This window comes from Nuphar pumila, chromosome 5, assembly GCF_984573655.1.
Source record: "Nuphar pumila chromosome 5, dmNupPumi1.hap1.1, whole genome shotgun sequence".
NCBI lineage: Eukaryota > Viridiplantae > Streptophyta > Magnoliopsida > Nymphaeales > Nymphaeaceae > Nuphar > Nuphar pumila.
In genome coordinates this window covers 118,971,152-118,989,729 of record NC_143253.1, presented here as the reverse complement: position 1 = coordinate 118,989,729, position 18,578 = coordinate 118,971,152, and the positions used below count along the sequence as shown (strand labels likewise).

The window sequence follows — 18,578 nt, the reverse complement described above, 5'->3', positions numbered from 1 at the left end:
GGGGTCGACCCCCCCTGCCGTAAAGGCACGGCAGGGGGTCAACCCCCCATGCCGGAACTGCCTTTTCGGCAGGGGGTTTAACCCCCTTCCCTGCCGGAAAGGCAGGTGGTTTAACTGGCTAGGTTGAGATTTAAAATTCAAAAAAAAAAATTAATTATAAAAAAAAAATTCAAATCGAAATCAACTGGCTAGGTTGAGATTTAATCAACTGTGGTTAGTTAGAGTATTTCATAAATTTTTATCAATTTGTTAGTTTGTTCTAGTTAGAGTAGTTCATAAATTTTTATCAATTTGTTAGTTTGTTAATGTCTACTGGTAGTTAGTTTTACTTCAATTTGTTTTCTTGAAATCTGGTTAGTTAGAGTATTTCAATCTATTAGTCTTTTATAATTATATTTTTCTTAGATAGATTGGTATTTAATGTTCTCACAATCAGTTAGTTAGATTAGGGCTATTTGAATTCTTTATGATAGTGGTGGTTAAACGGAGTTCACATCTTTTCTAGTAAACTAATTGATTGATTTACTATTCCTTTGCTAAGTAGTTCAGATTAGAAATTGTCTATGACTTTATGTTAGTCGATTGGTTCAACCTGTTATAGCTGGTTTGTTAAATTAGCATCTTCTAGTTAGATTTGGCTTAACATATATACTATTTTTTTTCTCTTCTTTCAATTAGTTAGAGTTGTTTTAATTTGTTTTAATTTTTTTAGTTAGTGTTTTATCTTGTTTCATGATTAGTTAGTTTGTTACTTAATTTGTTTTGTTTTTGTGCAGATTTTTCAACGAAACCAACTCGTGCTCGGCCACCTGTGGTAAGTAAATGACAAAAACAATGCAAATCGGGTAAATACCCGTGGTGAGTAAGTGATGCAAACGTATCACATGTTATTTAATTTATTGAATGCAGCACTTTATTGTTCACACACTCACTTAGTTGTTGATATCTAGGACTGCTTTGTTGGAGTTCGGAGATCATGCTGAGCATGATTTTAATGTAGAAATATGAAAGTGTTCTTATTTTTGGAGTACGGAGTCCATGCTAAGCATGGTAGTAGTTAGTGAGATATTGAAGTGTGTTTGCTGCAGGTACATGTTTGCCATTTATTTGATATGAATGATTATGATGTATTGCAATGTTTGATGTAATTGTATCCATGCTTGCATGTAGTTACTTTCAATTTGATTTTGACTTCCATGTGAAATTTTATAATAAAAGCATGCTTCAAATGATTGTATCGTGTCATTAATAGTTTGCACATGAAAATATTAAGTTATCAATGCATGCATCAAAATTCTTGTTATTGTTTGACATAGTATATTGCATGATAAATTTGATATTTTCTTCATCGTAGCATTCTGATTGTTTTTTTCTTAATTCGTTAGGATACTATTCGTAACATCATACGACAGAATGATTGCAAACCGTGAATGGATGTACCGTAGGATAGTGGACAATGAGTTATCGCATGAATATATGGATGGTGTCGATAGTTTTATTGAATTTGCAACGGCGAGTGTCAGTACGGTAGATCCCACTGGTCGGATTAGGTGTCCCATATTCAATTTTTTTACTGCCTTAGCACACATATGAGCATGATAGAATCACATATAAAGTTGCTTTGCCTGCCTTAGAGCACATATGAGCATGCTATATTCACATATTCAATTTTTTTACTGCCTTAGCACACATACGAGCATGATCGAATCACATATATAGTTTTTTGCCTGCCTTAAAGCACATCTGAGCATGGTAGAATCACATATAGAGTTTTTTTATATGCCTTAGAACACATATGAATATGCTATAATCACATATTCAATTTTTTGACTGCCTTAGCACACATATGAGCATGATAGAATCACATATATATATTTAACTTTTTGTCTGTCTTAGAGCACATATGAGCATGATAGAATCACATATAAAGTTTTTTTGATTGCATTAGAACACATATGAGCATGCTATAATCACATATTCAGTTTTTTGACTGCCTAAGAACACATATGAGCATATTATAATCACATATTCTGTTTTTTGACTGCCTTAGCACACATATGAGCATGCTATAATAACATATAGAGTTTTTTAACTGCCTTAGAACACATATGAACATGTTATATATCATTTATGATAGAATCACATATAAAATTTTTGGCTTTGCCTGCCTTAGAGCACATATGAGCATGCTATATTCACATATTCAATTTTTTTACTGCCTTAGCACACATACGAGCATGATCGAATCACATATATAGTTTTTTGCCTGCCTTAAAGCACATCTGAGCATGGTAGAATCACATATAGAGTTTTTTTATATGCCTTAGAACACATATGAACATGCTATAATCACATATTCAATTTTTTGACTGCCTTTTCATACATATGAGCATGATAGAATCACATATAGAGTTTTTTTATTGCCTTAGATCACACATGAGCACATGATAGAATCACATATAGTGTGTAATTTATTTCATTATATTTTGTTTATCAATACTGACTGTTCTTTTCTTGTGTAGGCTGCTAGCGATAATCAGGGTAGTGGAGCTGAAGGGACAGATAAAGACAATGAACAAGAAGACGCACAAAATCTTGGCGATGATTAGAGGACTGTGTTGAAGAAGTTCTATTTTTTTTATTTTTCCTAATTGTAATTGTTGAATTGTAAATAATTAAACTTCTTAGTTTTAAGGTGGAACGATTAATTATTATAGATACTTGTTATATGAATTTTTTTGTGTGGTTTGTTTTTTATTTACAGGAAATATAAATTGTACAGGAAATATAAATTGTACAGTTCTCGGTAATTAATTTTTAAATAAATTTTTTTGATTTTTTTTCGTTTTTGCGACGGATTAGCGACGGATGATTCCATCGCTATTCATATCAATCTAGCGACGGCTTAGCGACGGAATTAAATCCGTCGTCAAGCCGTGGTCGCCGTTTAGTACCGGCGGATTGACGACGGAATATAGCGCTCGTTATTCCGTCGCAATTAGCGACGGACCTGGCGACGAAATTATTCCGTCGCCAGTTAGCGTCGAAATATTCGCGACGTAAGCATACTGTCGCCGCGTTGTCGCTAATCCGTCGCTAACACGGTTAGCGACGGAATGTGGTCGTCGCTAATCTACTGCTTTGTTGTAGTGAATGACCCAGAGATGCGAATCATCATATTTCTCTCCTCAATATTAGGAGTGTCAGAGGGTTGGGTGTGATCCAATCCTGGGGTCAAGGTCTGGTAACAAAGAAAGAGGTCTGATTAATTATTAGGGTTGGACCATGAAATCTGTACGCTATGTATGGTTTATAAAATTTCATACCAAACCTGGGTCCAACATTGGTTTTAATTAAGATCTGCAAATTTTCAATGCACGAGGCAAAAAAAAAAAGACTTTCCTGGGTATGGTCCAGGTTTGATCTATGTAATCCTTGGCAGACCTGGGTACGACTTTCCTATGAAAGCTCCCATCGAACCTGGATCTATAGACCTGTCCCAGCACCTCCTAATCAGATCTGAATCTGAACCCAACCATTTCTGTTGGGGGGTCCAACCCATTGACACCCCTAGTCAATGTAATGTAACCCTTTCCAGGGTAAATGTGTCGTCATTCACAATTGAAGGGGTGGCGAGTTCTGTCATGAACTAAGGTTCTTTGTGCTTTCTATAGAGAGAGAGAGAGAGAGAGAGAGAGAGAGGAAATAAAAAAACTTAGGTTTCCTTATAATATAAGAGAATCTTCCAATATTTCTGAAAGGGAACAACAATGTTTACCACCTTCTTTGCTTCCTTTACAAAGCTATTCCTCCATTGCCTTTCTATGTTAAAAAATTGTGTGGATCATGACGCATTCTGTATGCCCTCTAATGGCATAAATCAAAGAACCCGAGACTCAAATGAAAGTTGGTAGGGGTCTGCATAACCCCCAGCTTGCCTATCAAAAAAAAAAAAGGCTTTCTATGTTAAAAATTTGTATTTTCTCTTTTAGTATTTACTATCGTTAATTTTATATAGAATATATTTGATAAAAAAGGAAATTCAATTAAAAAATTTATTTTGAATCTTTGACATTTTTATGTTATTTTCTACTCATTGATCATGGTTACTCACTTCTGTTTTTTTTTTTTTTTTGACTCGGAGAAGCCGCTCCAGGCTCATAGACCTAGCCGAGCTGGCTCAGCCTGCCGTACTTATGGTTTGTGTCCATGTCAGTGTAAAATTCCGAGGGCTTACCCCTCGACCTCAGGGAGTCGCCAAGTTTCGGCTTACGCAGGAGGGTGATGCCCTTGGGATTCTCACTTCTTTTTAATAACCCTTTAAAACTTCCCTTCTAGCAAGCAATTGCCTTTGAGCAGGCTGCACTTGAAAAAAGTGGCAAGGCTTTTCAACTGTTGTCTAAATGGATCAAATACAGGTCAAACCATACTTGGTGCATAACATCATCATCATCATCAAGCTTTATCCCAACTACATGAGGTTAGCTTTATTAGTTTTATATTTTTTTAAATTTTTTCTTTTCTAAAGCTACAACTTTGATCACTTTAAAAACTCAGAATGTTAATGGCATGAGACATGGACCTTAAGAAATCAATGAAAGCTGAATTTGTACACAAAATCGAATGTGATAATACTGGATCATACAAAAGGGGTAAAAGAAAAAAGAAGCAAACTTTTGCAACAATAAATGAGAAAATTATTTTGTTTGATGCGGTTTACTTGGTTCTCCAAACATGATGAGCTTGGCCTACATTAATATTGCATGAACAGTTCATTAGACTCCCTACAATTACTCTTTTTTTTTGGGTCTATTCTATATCTTCAGTCAAACAAGAATTTTTAGGGGTTGCAAAGTTAACTCCTTGCCACTTGACTTGGATTAAGCTGTTTGACAACTTTCCGACTACGTCAGGGGAAGTGTTATCTAGGATTCTTTGTCTGGTGTGCATTGACACGACACGTGGACACGCTACATGACATGTTATGGCCCTGTTGATAACGTATTAACATTATTTAAATATTCTAATAATATCGATTTTATCAATTAAAATACAAAAATGATGTCTTTTCGCAACTTAATTTCCTAAAGAATTGTGTATTCATCTCTCGCATAGTATTGAGTCCACGTATGTGGACGTGTCTTTGTGACATAGCATCAGAAGCTACCCAGATTTGTAAGTGATTATGTGATGGCCCAATATCCAGAAAGAGTATATTCCTAACCACATCTTCAACTAAGGGCACGTTTGAAAGCAAGAAAATGGTAAGAAAAGAAAAGAAAACTTTTCCAACCATTCTAAACTGGAGATTTTTTTTGAAAAGAAAGTTTTTCTGAAACACGTTGTTTTTGATAGAAAAAATTCCTCCTAGCTAGGCAATCATTCACCTGCAACACATCTCATCCTATGAGCTGCCACAGGAAAAGCTTTCTCCATTTCATCTCTTTCTCACCCACCACCATTTTTAGGTCTCTCTCTCTCTCTCTCTCTGATCCTCTCACCCACCACCATTTTCACATTTTTCATTTCGTTTTTCTCATGCTTAGTGATAAATTTTTATTTAGAAAAGTTAGCATATAAAAACTTATCATATGCAAATTTTTCTTTTATTGTGAGATTTTTTCTTGCTTCCAATCAAATCTTATGGTCCTTGGTGCAGTGTACCAGCACATCATTAGTCTAGTAATGAAGTAAAAAAGCAACTAATAAAAAGGGTTTAAAGGTTTTTACAGGGTCGGGTCAGGAGCCAAAGAGAGAGGGCAAACCCGATGGCTTCTAACTAGGGCTTCAATGGATCGGACTTCCATAAGAAATGGGTAAGTTCATACCACTGGGTATGATTAGTAGGTTTTGGCACCGAGTCAGGACCCAGCTCTGACCAGATCTTTCATAGAAAAAAAGCCCTAGTCCGATAAAGATTACTAAAACCAGACCTGGTCCATACCCCGTAAAATAATTTTAATTTTTTTAATCGAAAAACTACAGATCTTAATAAGAACTCAGGCCGAAACCTGGCTTGGTATGAAGATTCATAAACCATATCCGAGTCCATATGCTAATCGGATCTCACAGGTCCGAACTGGTTAGTCAATCGAACCCCTTCTTCTGTTACCAAATTGTGACCCGATCCGATACGTGTCTGGACCGGGTCATGACTCATAACTGACCCGTTGATACCCTTAATTTCAAGTTCTCTCTCTCCCTCTCCATTCGACCCCCTTCGGCCGTCTTTTTTTGTTCTGCAGGAATCAAACCTTCTCCGTCGATCGTGTCTTCTTCCAGGTTATTTTTCCGATTAGCTCTCGTTGGATTTTTTCTTTTTTTCCCTCAACTTTTTGCTGTTTTTTTTGGGTTTAGAGTTCTTTGTCCTCATCACTTTCGTGTTTGGATTCCCGATTCTCCTGATGTTTAGTTTGGATCTAATTAGGTCGAACATTTGGTTGTTTGATTGAATGGTTATGGATGAATCACTGTAATTGCAGACCTGTTATTCAGTTTCCTAGAGTTAGAGTTTTAGATGCTTTGTGTTCGGCCCTATCATGAGGATTTTTACTGGAATTTGTTGCGATTGTTTCGTGTCTATATCTTTCTACTCTTCCTTGGTTTCCCATTTCGGGGGAATTTGCGTATTTACTTTGTTATTTCTTTGAGATGGTGGGATTTGGTATGTAGGTTGGACCATAAACGAAAGGAAAGACTTAATTGAGCACGTAAATGGTGTTTATTATCTTGCAAATGCTGACCATGACATTAAATTATCCTACGCTTCATTTTATGTATTTCATATATCACATGCTGTTAGATTTTTCTTTGGGAGTTTGATCAATCGTTGTGTTTACTTTGTTGATTGAACCGTGAATTTTTTTCTGATAGGTCATATTGTGGATCGTTTATTGCAGTTGCTCATGGTCGTTGTCTTGCTAGTTTCTTGTGCATGTCTCTGTAAATGACTGAGGTTGTACATGTACATAGGAAGGATGGTGAAACAGGACTCCTAAAGCCGATCCCATATAGTTGGGATAGGACTTCATGATGATGATGATGATGATGATGATGATGATGATGTTTTCTCTGTAAAATCTAAAATGCATGACAAGTAAAGTCAGTTCAGTGGTTTATTGGCATTTTGAAGCTTTTCATGCAAATTGGTGCTCCTTGAATAAAGGAACTTAGAAGTTCTGTTCTATGCTTATTTGCTAACTTTGGTACTCAAAAGAGGTAGCATTTTAGTTGAAATATCTATTAAATATCCAAATCAATGGCCTTCATTGAGGTTTTCTCTTTATTCTCTATCTGGTAGGGGATTTCAAAAAAATGATGTGGGCTGTGATACAAAAAGTCGGCCGTGGTAGATCATCTGCTGCTGTTTGTACCTTGGTAATAACTTCCTCCCTCTTCTTTGATAAGATTAGAAGAATATGATTCATTGTTTCTCATGGTTGTATTTTGTGCCCATGCTGTCCATTCTGTTGATGGGTATTGATCAATCATAAGGAAAACAGTGAACACACCAAAAGACAATATGGATTGTGTGTGTGTGTGTGTGTGTGTGTGTGTGTGTGTGTTTTATTCCTTGATGCTTCTTGCAGACCAATGGGCAGTTCCTGCATAGGATTTCTCCTGAACAAATGCTACAAAAGAGTTTTTTTGGTTCTTCAAAAGAGGTACAGCTGATTTCCCTTGTTATCATTTCCTTTCTGTTCATTGATTTTTCCAGAACAGCATGGAAGCCTTGTAGTCTGTGTTTATTCAACTGTCAAAGTACTTGAAGCACAAGGAACTACATTGTGATAATGCTTATTCACGAGAGATGGTTGAATACAAACATTAATGCAAGTGTAAATGGCATATTGAGTTAGATAGTAATTTATGGCAATCAATATAACGGTCATGCGATCTGTAGATGCTATTTACCACTTGCGGCAGCTATAATTTGAAGAAACCAAAACTCTTGTCTTGAAGAATCATTTGGAAGGAAAGAGGCCAAGCATGTGAATGTTTGTTGGAATATGTCATTGCACATTCACTCAATTAAAGTTGTCTGGTTGTCAAAGATTGGTTTGGATGCTCAATTGGGTTAGTAACCAAGTCCTTGAATAAGATTTGCATTATCTAATGAAGCTAAATGAAAAATTGATCGGAGGAAAGAGCATTTCCTGATAGATGGTTCTCATCTTCATCCTCGTAATGTTGATATGTAGTGACTAACTAATAAGAACTCTTTCAATTTCAGATTTAAATGAGTTAAATTTTTGTCCACAAAGAGATCATTTTTGTATGAATTAATATTCATGCAAAGAAATGAAAGGAGAGTCATTTCTGTCTGAAGTTCTGAACTAATACTCAAGGTTGTTAAATGTGGTGAGGCGAAGCGAGGCGTTGAGCATGTTATGAAGCGAGGCGTAAGCCTCGAGGCGTTGAAGCGTAAGCTTCATGATCAAAATAATAAAATATGTAATATTAATAAAATAATACAAATTTTAAATAAGAACTACTAATTTGCTTTTAGTTATTTTAGTACAAAATCATAAGAAAATAAAATAAAGATTCATCATTGATCTCTGCGTCTGCCATTAACTGATCGGGGCTGAACAGGGAGGCGACGTCAGAATCGACCTTGAATGAGACGATGCTTGCAGCGTTTTCCAAGAACTGCTCGCCGATGAGAAACCGCGCACCGCGGTACTCAAAGAGGAAGAGGAGGAGAGTGTACCAAATTATGCATTGGAGGACGACGATCTGTAGTCTGTACCATGAGGCCGCCGATAGACCCTCACTGGCTACATTTGATCTTGAGAGCGGTTTTTCCATGTATATATAAAAAAAGGCCACCGGCAGATCCATGAGGTCGCCGATAGACCCGCCCTGCCCCTCAGAAGTTTTTTTGTTTAATTAAAACTTATACATGTAAGCCTGGAGGTCCTACAAAAACTGAAAAAAAACACCATTTTATACCTCAGGCTGCCATTAAAATGCATTCAGATAAAGTACCTTAACAAAAATAAATAAAGAGGTTGTTTAATGTAATAGCCCTGAAATCAAACGGCCTTTTGTAAATAGATGATAAGTTAGGCATAATGTTGTAAATTGCTCGATATCTACATCATATTTTACCTGACCAGGACTGTTAAAAAAAGAAAATCTCAAAATCACCGTTGAGGAGGCAGCGCTTCAGGTACTGAGTGTGCGCCTCAGTACCTTGAGCGTGCGCCTCGCCTGTGAGGCGTACGCTTCAAGTACTGAGGCGTACGCCTCTCACAACACTGCTAATACTCATCCAAAGAAATGAAAGGAATCAAATAATCGACAAATTCTTTTTGTGTTTTAGTGATAACAAAGACAAATTAGAGAGATTTCATATTTTTTGCTGAAGTTTTCACATATTTGATGTAGAATTTAACCAAATTTAAGCATAGTCAGAGATGCCGTGGAAGCCATCTTGGTCATAAAAAGGGAGAGAGAGGATGGGACATTGTTTGAGGGTTTATGGCCTACTAGAGAAACACCTGCTCGTCGACATCATTCTACTGGCCAGAATACTACATCTGAGAGAGAGAGAGGACTTCTTTTTCTGTGTCTTAATTTATTTTAAGTTGCAGGGGTTTTATTCCTGCTGTTAAGAGACAAATTTCTGCTAGTAAGTGGGCCCCTTTAGGAAAACATGTTTAATCTTATTGGGTTGTGACGAGGGTTAGTCATATGGTCTCTTTTTCCTATTGATTTAGCTTTCTTTGCCACTGCATTTTTTTAAATTTAGTATTGTATAATTTTGACAACTGGTTGGTATAGGAAAATATAACACATCGGAATTTCAACAAGTTTGACTCAAAAAGTTCAGGGACCGAATTATTGGTTGTCTTAGGCAATATAGTGAGTTCCCAGTTAAAAATTAAGTTGGACACAAGCTTATGTTTTATAATGATATGATCTCTAAGTAGATCTTTGACCAGAATAAAGAAGTGTATTGGCTTTTGGTGATAACATGGTATGAAGTTTCATTCTTGAGAGAGGGATGCCATCCCGTTTAATTTTGCCTAGAACATAAAATTTGTCTTTCGTGATGAAGACGGAACACAAGAACCCTTGCAACTCATTCCTATTAGTCAAGACGTCATTGTACTCTGGAAGGATAATGCTAGAACCCAAACTCCCACGTAGGACGGTTCTACAAAAGGGCCTCGAAAGGGCAACAAGAGGGCGCATCTTAAACACAAATAGGTAAAAAAAACGGAGGGGCGTGCAATGATGAAGGAGATAGAGAGCGACGTCTCTCCTGGACGGCTACGCAGGGATGCATGAGAGGTCGACGACAAAGGAGGAGAAAAGGCATTCCTTCCGAGTTGATGATGGGCGTGGAAGAGAGGCGAAAAAGAAATGCGTTCTCTCAGAGAATAAGAACGTGAACAAGAACCAAAAACAAAGCTTAGAGAAAATTTTGAATAAATTTTATTGAAAATAAACAAAGCATGATACATTTATATATTGATTTACAAGAGGGAAAAAATCCCACCCTATAAAGGACTCGAAGGGGCGTTCCACCAGAGTCCCAGCTGTAATGAAATGGTGGTCTTCAACAAATGCACAAATAACTCACAAACAAGTGTCTATTGGAGACACTACAAGCATGACCCTTGAAAGGGTATAAAAGGAAGAACACTTGAAAAATAAATAATACTTTATTCATGAACAAAATGCTTAAGAAGCATGGTACTTTACATTGAAGGGGTTCACCCCTATATATACAAAAAAGTGGAAGAGAGAGGAGAGCTCATTTTGAGCTCTCCAAAAGAGACGTTGGATTCCAACGTCTCTTAATATAGCTGTTGGACTACAGTCCAACAACATTTATTATTATAGCTGTTGGACTATAGTCCAACAACATTTATTATAGCTGTTGGACTACAGTCCAACAGCTATTTGCACATTCAAGTTCCAACAGTAACTTGATTGGATCAAATATCTAGTTTCTATTGAACTAGATGCTAAAAAAGAAAATAAAGAAAAATAGAAAATAAAATAATAAAAGAAAATATAATAATATTAAATAATATATATATATATATATATATATATATATATATATTACAATTTACATTTTAACACTTCCTCTCAAACTTACGGTACAATGAGCGAAAGTTTGTCTAAGAGGAAGTGAAATCTCGGAGCAGCGAGAGGCTTGGTGAAGAAGTCTGCTAATTGATATTCTGATGTAACATATGGCAGATCAATGGTTCCATGTAAGTATTCCTCTCTGACATAGTGACAGTCCATCTCAATGTGTTTAGTGCGCTCATGGAATGTCCGGTTGCTTGCAATGTAGATCGCACTTTTGTTGTCACAACACATCTTTGAAGCTTGCGTTGTTTTAGCTCCCATATCCGCTAGCAATCGTCTGAGCCAAACAACCTCCATAGTGGTGGTTGCCATGACTCTGTATTCAGCTTCGGTGGAGGAAAGAGAGACTTTCTGCTGCTTCTTGCACCTCCACGAAATTAAGGTTTCACCTAGGAACACACAAAAACCAGTAGTTGAGTGTCTATTATTGGGATCACCTCCCCAGTCAGCATCAGTATATGCAATTAAGTTTAATGAAGATGAAGCAGACAAGAAGAGTCCTCATGAAAGAGAGGATTTTAACTATCTAATAATACGCAAAATCGCTCCCATGTGCACGGAGGTGGGAGCATGCTGAAATTGATTGACTGTATGAACCGCATGAGTTATATCTGGCCTAGTAATGGAAAGATAAGAAAGAGCTCCAACAAGCTGTCTATAAGGAGTAGGATCATCAAGAAGTTCTCCATCATCAATTTTCATTTTAACATTGACAACTTCTGGAGTGTCTACTTTCTTATCATCTGTAATTCCAGACCTGGAAACGATATCAAGAGCAAATTTAGATTGAGATATCAAATACCCCCGAGGGAAATAAGCAACTTCAATGCCTAAAAAATATCTTAATAAACCTAAGTCAGTCATTTCAAAGTGAGTTTTAAGAAGAGATTTGATATTTGCAGCTCCCTGTTTGTCGCCTCCGGTGATGATCATATCGTCCACATAGAGAAGAAGAATAATGATACCTGCATCAGATTTCTTAACAAACAAAGCAGTGCCAGTTAAACAAGGTTGAAAACCAATATCAAGCATAACATGACTAAATCGGTCATACCAGGCTTTTGGAGCCTGTTTAAGACCATAAAGAGCTTTTTCTAGACGAAGAGTTTTACCCTTAGGGATACTAATACCAGGTGGAGCTTCCATGTATACGTCTTCAACAAGATTCCCATTCAGGAAAGCATTTTTGACATCTAATTGAAAGATAGTCCATGTTCTAATGGAGGCCAAGGCTATTAAAGTTCTAACAGTGGTCATACGGGCCACAAGAGCAAATGTTTCTTCATAATCGATGCCATACTCTTGGACATATCCTTTTGCTACTAAACGGGCCTTATATCTTTCCAGGGTCCCATCACTTTTGGTTTTGACTTTGTATATCCACCTACAACCTATAGGTTTCTTACCCGGAGGAATATCTTGTATCGTCCAAGTATTGGCCTTTTCTAGTGCATCCAATTCTATTTTCATGGCTTCTATCCATTCTATATGATTTTTTGCTTGAGAATAGGATGATGGTTCAACATATGATTGTATTAATGCAATGGCGGCCCTATACGTGGGTGAAACAGATTCATAAGACACAAATTTTTCCGGAGGTTTAGAGATTCTAGACGTTCTTCTAGGTGAGACTTCAGAGTACTTTTGTAATGCACATGGAAGATTTTGCTCTCTACGTCTTGAATATTGTAGACTAACATCCCTATGGATTTGCTCTTCATTATCATCATTTTCAACAACAATAGGACTTTGATCATTGTCAAGGTCACATCTAACATCACATTCATTGGATTTTGAAGTTGGATCAATTAAAAACGAGTATTCAGTGACATCCTTGGATTTTTCAAATTCAAAGAAGCTTTCTTTTTCCAAAAAAGATACATTTCTTGACACATAATTTGTCATTTTGAAAATCGAAACACCTGTAGCCTTTTTGATTATCAGCATATCCTAAAAAGGCACATGGGATTGCACGAGGAGAGAGTTTGTCATTTCTGTTGGTGAAAACAAGACATTTGCATCCAAAGACTCTTAATCTAGAATAATCTGGAATTAAATTAACAAGTTTTTCTATTGGAGTTGTATTCTTTAATGAGGAAGATGGCATCCTATTAATGAGGTAGGTGGCAGTTAGGACCGCTTCAGCCCAAAAACTTTTTGGAACTTGATTTGCAATTAGCAATGTACTAGTAGTTTCCATAATGTGTCGATGTTTGCGTTCGGCTAGGCCATTCTGTTATGGAGTGTGTGGACATGATCTTTGATGTGTAATACCATGTAAATTGAGATAGTCTTTGAATTCGTTGGACATAAATTCTCCCCCTGAATCAGTGCGAAAAACAAAAATATCATTTTGAAACTTATTTTTAACCATTTTATGAAATATTTGGAAGTTAGCAAAGACATCAGATTTATGTTTAAGAAAATAAATCCAAGTATGTCTAGAAAAGTCATCAACAAAAATGACATAATATCTATAACCACCTTTGGAAATAATTGGTGCGGGGCCCCAAACATACGAATGTATTAACTCAAGTGGTCGTGAGGAAACAAAAGTTCTACTAAGAAATGATAACCTTTTCATTTTGCCAAGAATGCAGTCTTTACAAGAAAAATTTTCAGAATTACAAAATTTTTCCAAACTTGGAAAATATTGAATTTTAGACATATGAGGATGGCCAAGCCTTTTGTGCCATAAATCCAATTCTAATTTCTGAATATTATAACAAAATGCATTCTTGGGTAATTCCAAAAAGTCCATGTAATAAAGTCCTCCTTCTCTATGGCCTTCCCCAATCAGCTTCCCTGACTGGCGATCCTGTACCCAACAACCATGTGAAGAGAAGGAGATATTACATCCATAATCAGATATTTGCGAGACAGATAAGAGATTTAAATTAAGTTTAGGGATATATCTAACTTCTGGGATAAAAAATCTTTTGGATTTTTGAAGATTTTCAAAACATCCTATTCCTTTTACTTCAAAAGATGTGCCATCGGCTGTAAAAACCTTTGACACACTTGAGTTATTTTTAAGACATTCGGATAGACTATTAACATTTGGGGTCATATGAAAAGAAACACCAGAATCTAAAAGCCAAGGAAAGTTACCTGGACCGGAGAAAGATGCAATTGCTGCTCCAGTTGAGGCTTCGGTTGAGGCGGATACCCCTTTGAGAAGAGGTTGAAGGATTTCCATCAGTTGAGCCATAGACACAGGTGCATCTTGATCTTTTGACTCAGATTCAACAGATGCAACTCTTTTTTCTTCTCTTCTTTTTAACTTTGGACATTGAGGCCTATAGTGCCCCGGTTCATGACAATGATGACAAATAACTTTTCTTTTATCAAAGTTGTCGTTTTGCCTTCCAAAATGAGGCGGCTTGTAAGTACGAGTATGATTCCTCGGTCTAGATACAGCTAAAACAGAGTCATCATCAACTTTTGGAGTACTTTTTCTAAGTCTATTTTCCTCCATAGTGAGCTCTTCTATAGTATCAACAATAGAAGGAATTTTTCCACGATGTAAAAGGGCCGATTTGGTGGATTCAAACTCCGACCTTAGACCATTCACAAATTGATAGAAATGTTCCATATCGAGTTGCTTTTGGCGAAGCTCGATGTCTTCGGCACAATGCCATTTGGGCTCAAGAAGAGCCAACTCTTCCCAAAGTTCGGACAACTCATTATAATATTCTCGAATAGTTTTATCTTTTTGAGTCATTGTCCGAACTTTATCTTGTAAATTGCATACATGTGCAATATCTTTAAGGGAATACATGTTTTTGAGGTATTCCCAAGCCTTATCGGCATGCTCAAACTTAGCTAGACTAGAACATTTTTTAATGTCTATGCTATTAGGTTAGCCACTTGGAACATAGGGTCTTTAACTGGTAAGTTGGTAGAGTTAGTAGATGTTATGTGTAGGAGAAAGATTGATATTTTATGTCTTCAAGAGACCAAATGGGTAGGTGAGAAAGCTAAAGTGATAGAACCTTGGGGATATAAGATTTGGTATACAGGAATAAATAGGAATAGGAATGGAGTAGGGATTGTTATGAGTCGTGAGTTTATAGATAATGTAGTTGAGGTCCGTAGGAAGGGTGATAGAATTTTACTTATTAAATTAGTATTAGGTACGGATATTATTAATATTATTAGTGTTTATGCACCTCAAGTAGGTTTAGATGATTCCGTTAAGCATCAATTTTGGGAAGATTTAGATGGAGTAGTACAAGAGACATCTTATGGAGAAAAGCTTTTCATCGGCGGTGACCTTAATGGACATGTAGGCATTAGTAGGGATGGATTTGAGAATATCCATGGAGGCTATGGTATAGGAGAAAGAAATGAAAGTGGAGAAAGGATTTTAGATTTTTGTTTGTCCTATGATATGATCTTAGCAAACACTTGGTTTAGGAAGAGGGAGTCTCACCTAGTAACATTTAAAAGTGGGGTTAATACGAGTCAGATAGATTTTTTCCTACTTAGAAAGAGAGATAGGGGTTGTTGCATCGATTGTAAGGTTATACCAGGAGAAAGTGTAGCTACACAACATAGAGTCTTAATTTTAGATCTTAGAATTAGACAATGCCGCAAAAGGGATAGACATAGGATAGATCCTAGAATTAAGTGGTGGGCACTGAAAGGAGCTAAACAAGGAATGTTTGTAGAGCAGGTAGTTAAGGAAGTTGATTGGTGTCTCGAGGAGGATTCAGAATCAATGTGGAATAAGATAGCGGGTGGTATGAGAAAAGTAGCTAAGGAGGTATTGGGTGAGTCTAAAGGCGGTGCACCACTAGGTAAGGATACATCATGGTGGAACGAGGATGTCAAATTAGCTATTAAGGTTAAAAGAGAGTGTTATAGAAATCTAAGTAAGAGTCGTGATAATGAGAATTTGGAGAAGTATATGATAGCAAAGAAGGAAGCTAAAAAAGTTGTTCGAAACGCGAGGGCTAAGGTATATAAGGAGGTTTATGACAAATTGGATACCAAAGAAGGCGAGAAGGATATTTATAGGCTTGCAAAGATGAGAGATAGGAAATCGAAGGATTTGGGTATGGTTAGATGTATCAAAGATGAAACGCAAAGGGTTTTAGTCAAAGATGAGGAGATTAAGGAGAGATGGAAAGATTATTTGGATAAGCTATTTAATGATAGTCATGCTCAAGATCTTGGAGACTTCTCCATTCCTTTTCATGAGATAAATCGTGACTTCATGCGCAAGATTCAAAAGAAAGAAATTGCAGAGGCTTTGAAGAAAATGAAATCAAGAAGGGCAGTTGGCCCAGATGGTATACCTATCGAGGCTTGGAAATGCTTGGGAGAGAAAGGTTTAGAATGGTTGACAAATCTTTTTAACTTGATTTGGCGAACAAATAAGATGCCTAATGAGTGGAGGAAGAGTACTTTGGTGCCTTTATATAAGAATAAGGGTGATATACAAGATTGCACAAACTATCGTGGTATAAAACTCATGAGTCATACTATGAAACTTTGGGAGAGGGTGATTGAGTCTAGGTTGAGGAAGGTTGTCATGATATCGGAGAATCAATTTGGTTTTATGCCTGAAAGATCAACTATGGAAGCTATACATCTTCTTAGACAACTTATTGAAAGATATAGAGAGAGGAACAAAGATTTGCATATGGTTTTTATTGATTTAGAGAAGGCATACGATAGAGTACCTAGGGACGTTCTCTGGTGGACAATGATGAAGAAAGGTGTTTCTCTCAAGTACATTAGTATAATTAAAGATATGTATGAAGGAGTAGTAACCAATGTCCGCACTTGTGGAGGGGTGACAACCAATTTTCCGATAACGGTTGGGTTACATCAAGGATCTGCTTTAAGCCCTTTCCTATTTGCGATAGTGATGGATGAGCTTACGAGATCAATTCAAGAAAATGTACCGTGGTGTATGTTGTTTGCTGATGATATTGTTTTGATTGATGAGTCTAGAGCTGGGGTTAATGCTAAGTTAGAATTATGGAGACAGACATTGGAAGCTAGAGGTTTTAAGTTGAGTAAGAGTAAGACTGAATATATGGAATGTCGGTTTAGTAAGCAACGAAGTAGTGATGGGAGTGTAGTGAAGCTTGGTGAGCAAGATATACCGGTGAATGATTATTTCAAATATTTGGGATCCATCATTCAAATGTATGGAGAAATTGATGGAGATGTAAATCATAGGATAAAGGTTGGGTGGATGAAATGGAAAAGTGCTACTGGAGTGCTGTGCGATCGTAGAATGCCATTGCGGTTGAAGGGAAAGTTTTATAGGACGACTATTAGACCCGCTTTACTATATGGTACGGAATGTTGGGCTGCCAAGAGACATCATATTCAAAAAATGAGTGTAGCTGAGATGCGGATGCTTAGATGGATGTGTGGAAATACAATAAAAGATAAGATTCGGAACGAAGAGATACGTAAGAAGGTAGGTGTTGCACCCATTGAAAATAAGATGCGAGAGAATCGTTTACGGTGGTTTGGACATATTCGGCGAAGGCCTAATGATGCTCCAGTTAGAAGGTTGGAGAAATGGGAAAATATATTAGTTAAAAGAGGTCGGGGTAGGCCTAGGAAGACTTGGATGGAGATGATAGGAAAGGATATGAATGCTTTGAACCTCACCGAGGACATGGCGTTGGATAGAAATGATTGGAGGAAAAGGATTCATGTGGAAGACCCAAAATGAATTTCTTTTTTGGTTCATATCGCTGACCCCAATTGTTTTGGGATGAAGGCGTAGTTGTTGTTGTTGTTATGCTATTGATGAGCCATGACATAATTTTTGCATGCCCTATCCTCCATTCTTTCCATTTCTTTTCATAAGTGGCTAACGCCTTACTCTTCTCTTCTTCCGTTAGAGGAACCTCTTTATCACCCTCTTTCTTGGTAAGAGATAGTTTAGGTTCCAAATCGGAACCATCCACTATACCCCATAAACCTTTTCCCCAAATGTGGTGCTTCATAATCGAAGCCCACATTACATAGTTAGTATCATTTAGCTTCATAGGAATGATGGTGATCTTATCATTGTCATCCATCTTTTACAAGGGTAAGCAAGGTTTTAAAACTCGCTGAGTCAACTCGGTGACTCGGCTGACTCGTCTCGGCTCGGCCCTCCAGCGAGTCAACCCAGCAAGCTAAACTCGGTCTGCGAAGACTCGGCTGTGACTCGGCCTGACTCGGCTTGACTCGGCCTGACTCGGGCGAGTTCTGGAATGTTTAAAATTTGATTTTTTGAGTATTTCAGAATAATTTTTTTTTTAATATTATTGAGAATATTGTTGTTACTTTCTTAATGTCTTCAATATGTAAAGAAGACAATATGTGACTATGATCTAAGGTAAATGTTATTGGATATGAATCTATTTCTAGAAGCATCAGGCAGGACAATCTTCAGATTCAACAACAGCTAATTAATATTTTATGATCAAGTAGATTGTTGCTTT

The 18,578-nt window shown here is 36.9% G+C and overlaps 1 protein-coding gene across 3 annotated transcripts in view; it reads left to right on the top strand.

The window, feature by feature from the left end:
• Positions 1-6,218: 6,218 nt before the first annotated feature.
• The window catches only part of LOC149838352 (dihydrolipoyllysine-residue succinyltransferase component of 2-oxoglutarate dehydrogenase complex 2, mitochondrial-like), a 43,854-nt gene continuing 31,494 nt past the window's right edge, over positions 6,219-18,578 (top strand). For 2 of the 3 annotated variants that reach the window (XR_016431955.1, XM_090006538.1), the window contains exons 1-3: positions 6,219-6,282; positions 7,301-7,377; positions 7,590-7,664. Coding sequence is in view for 2 of the 3 variants with exons in the window: in XM_090006538.1 (XP_089862664.1) it covers positions 7,315-7,377; positions 7,590-7,664 (138 nt within the window). In the remaining variant the exon portion in view is untranslated. Of the gene's footprint in view, positions 6,283-7,111; positions 7,219-7,300; positions 7,378-7,589; positions 7,665-18,578 lie in introns of those variants that run through there. The other variant, XM_090006539.1, reaches the window with a different exon arrangement.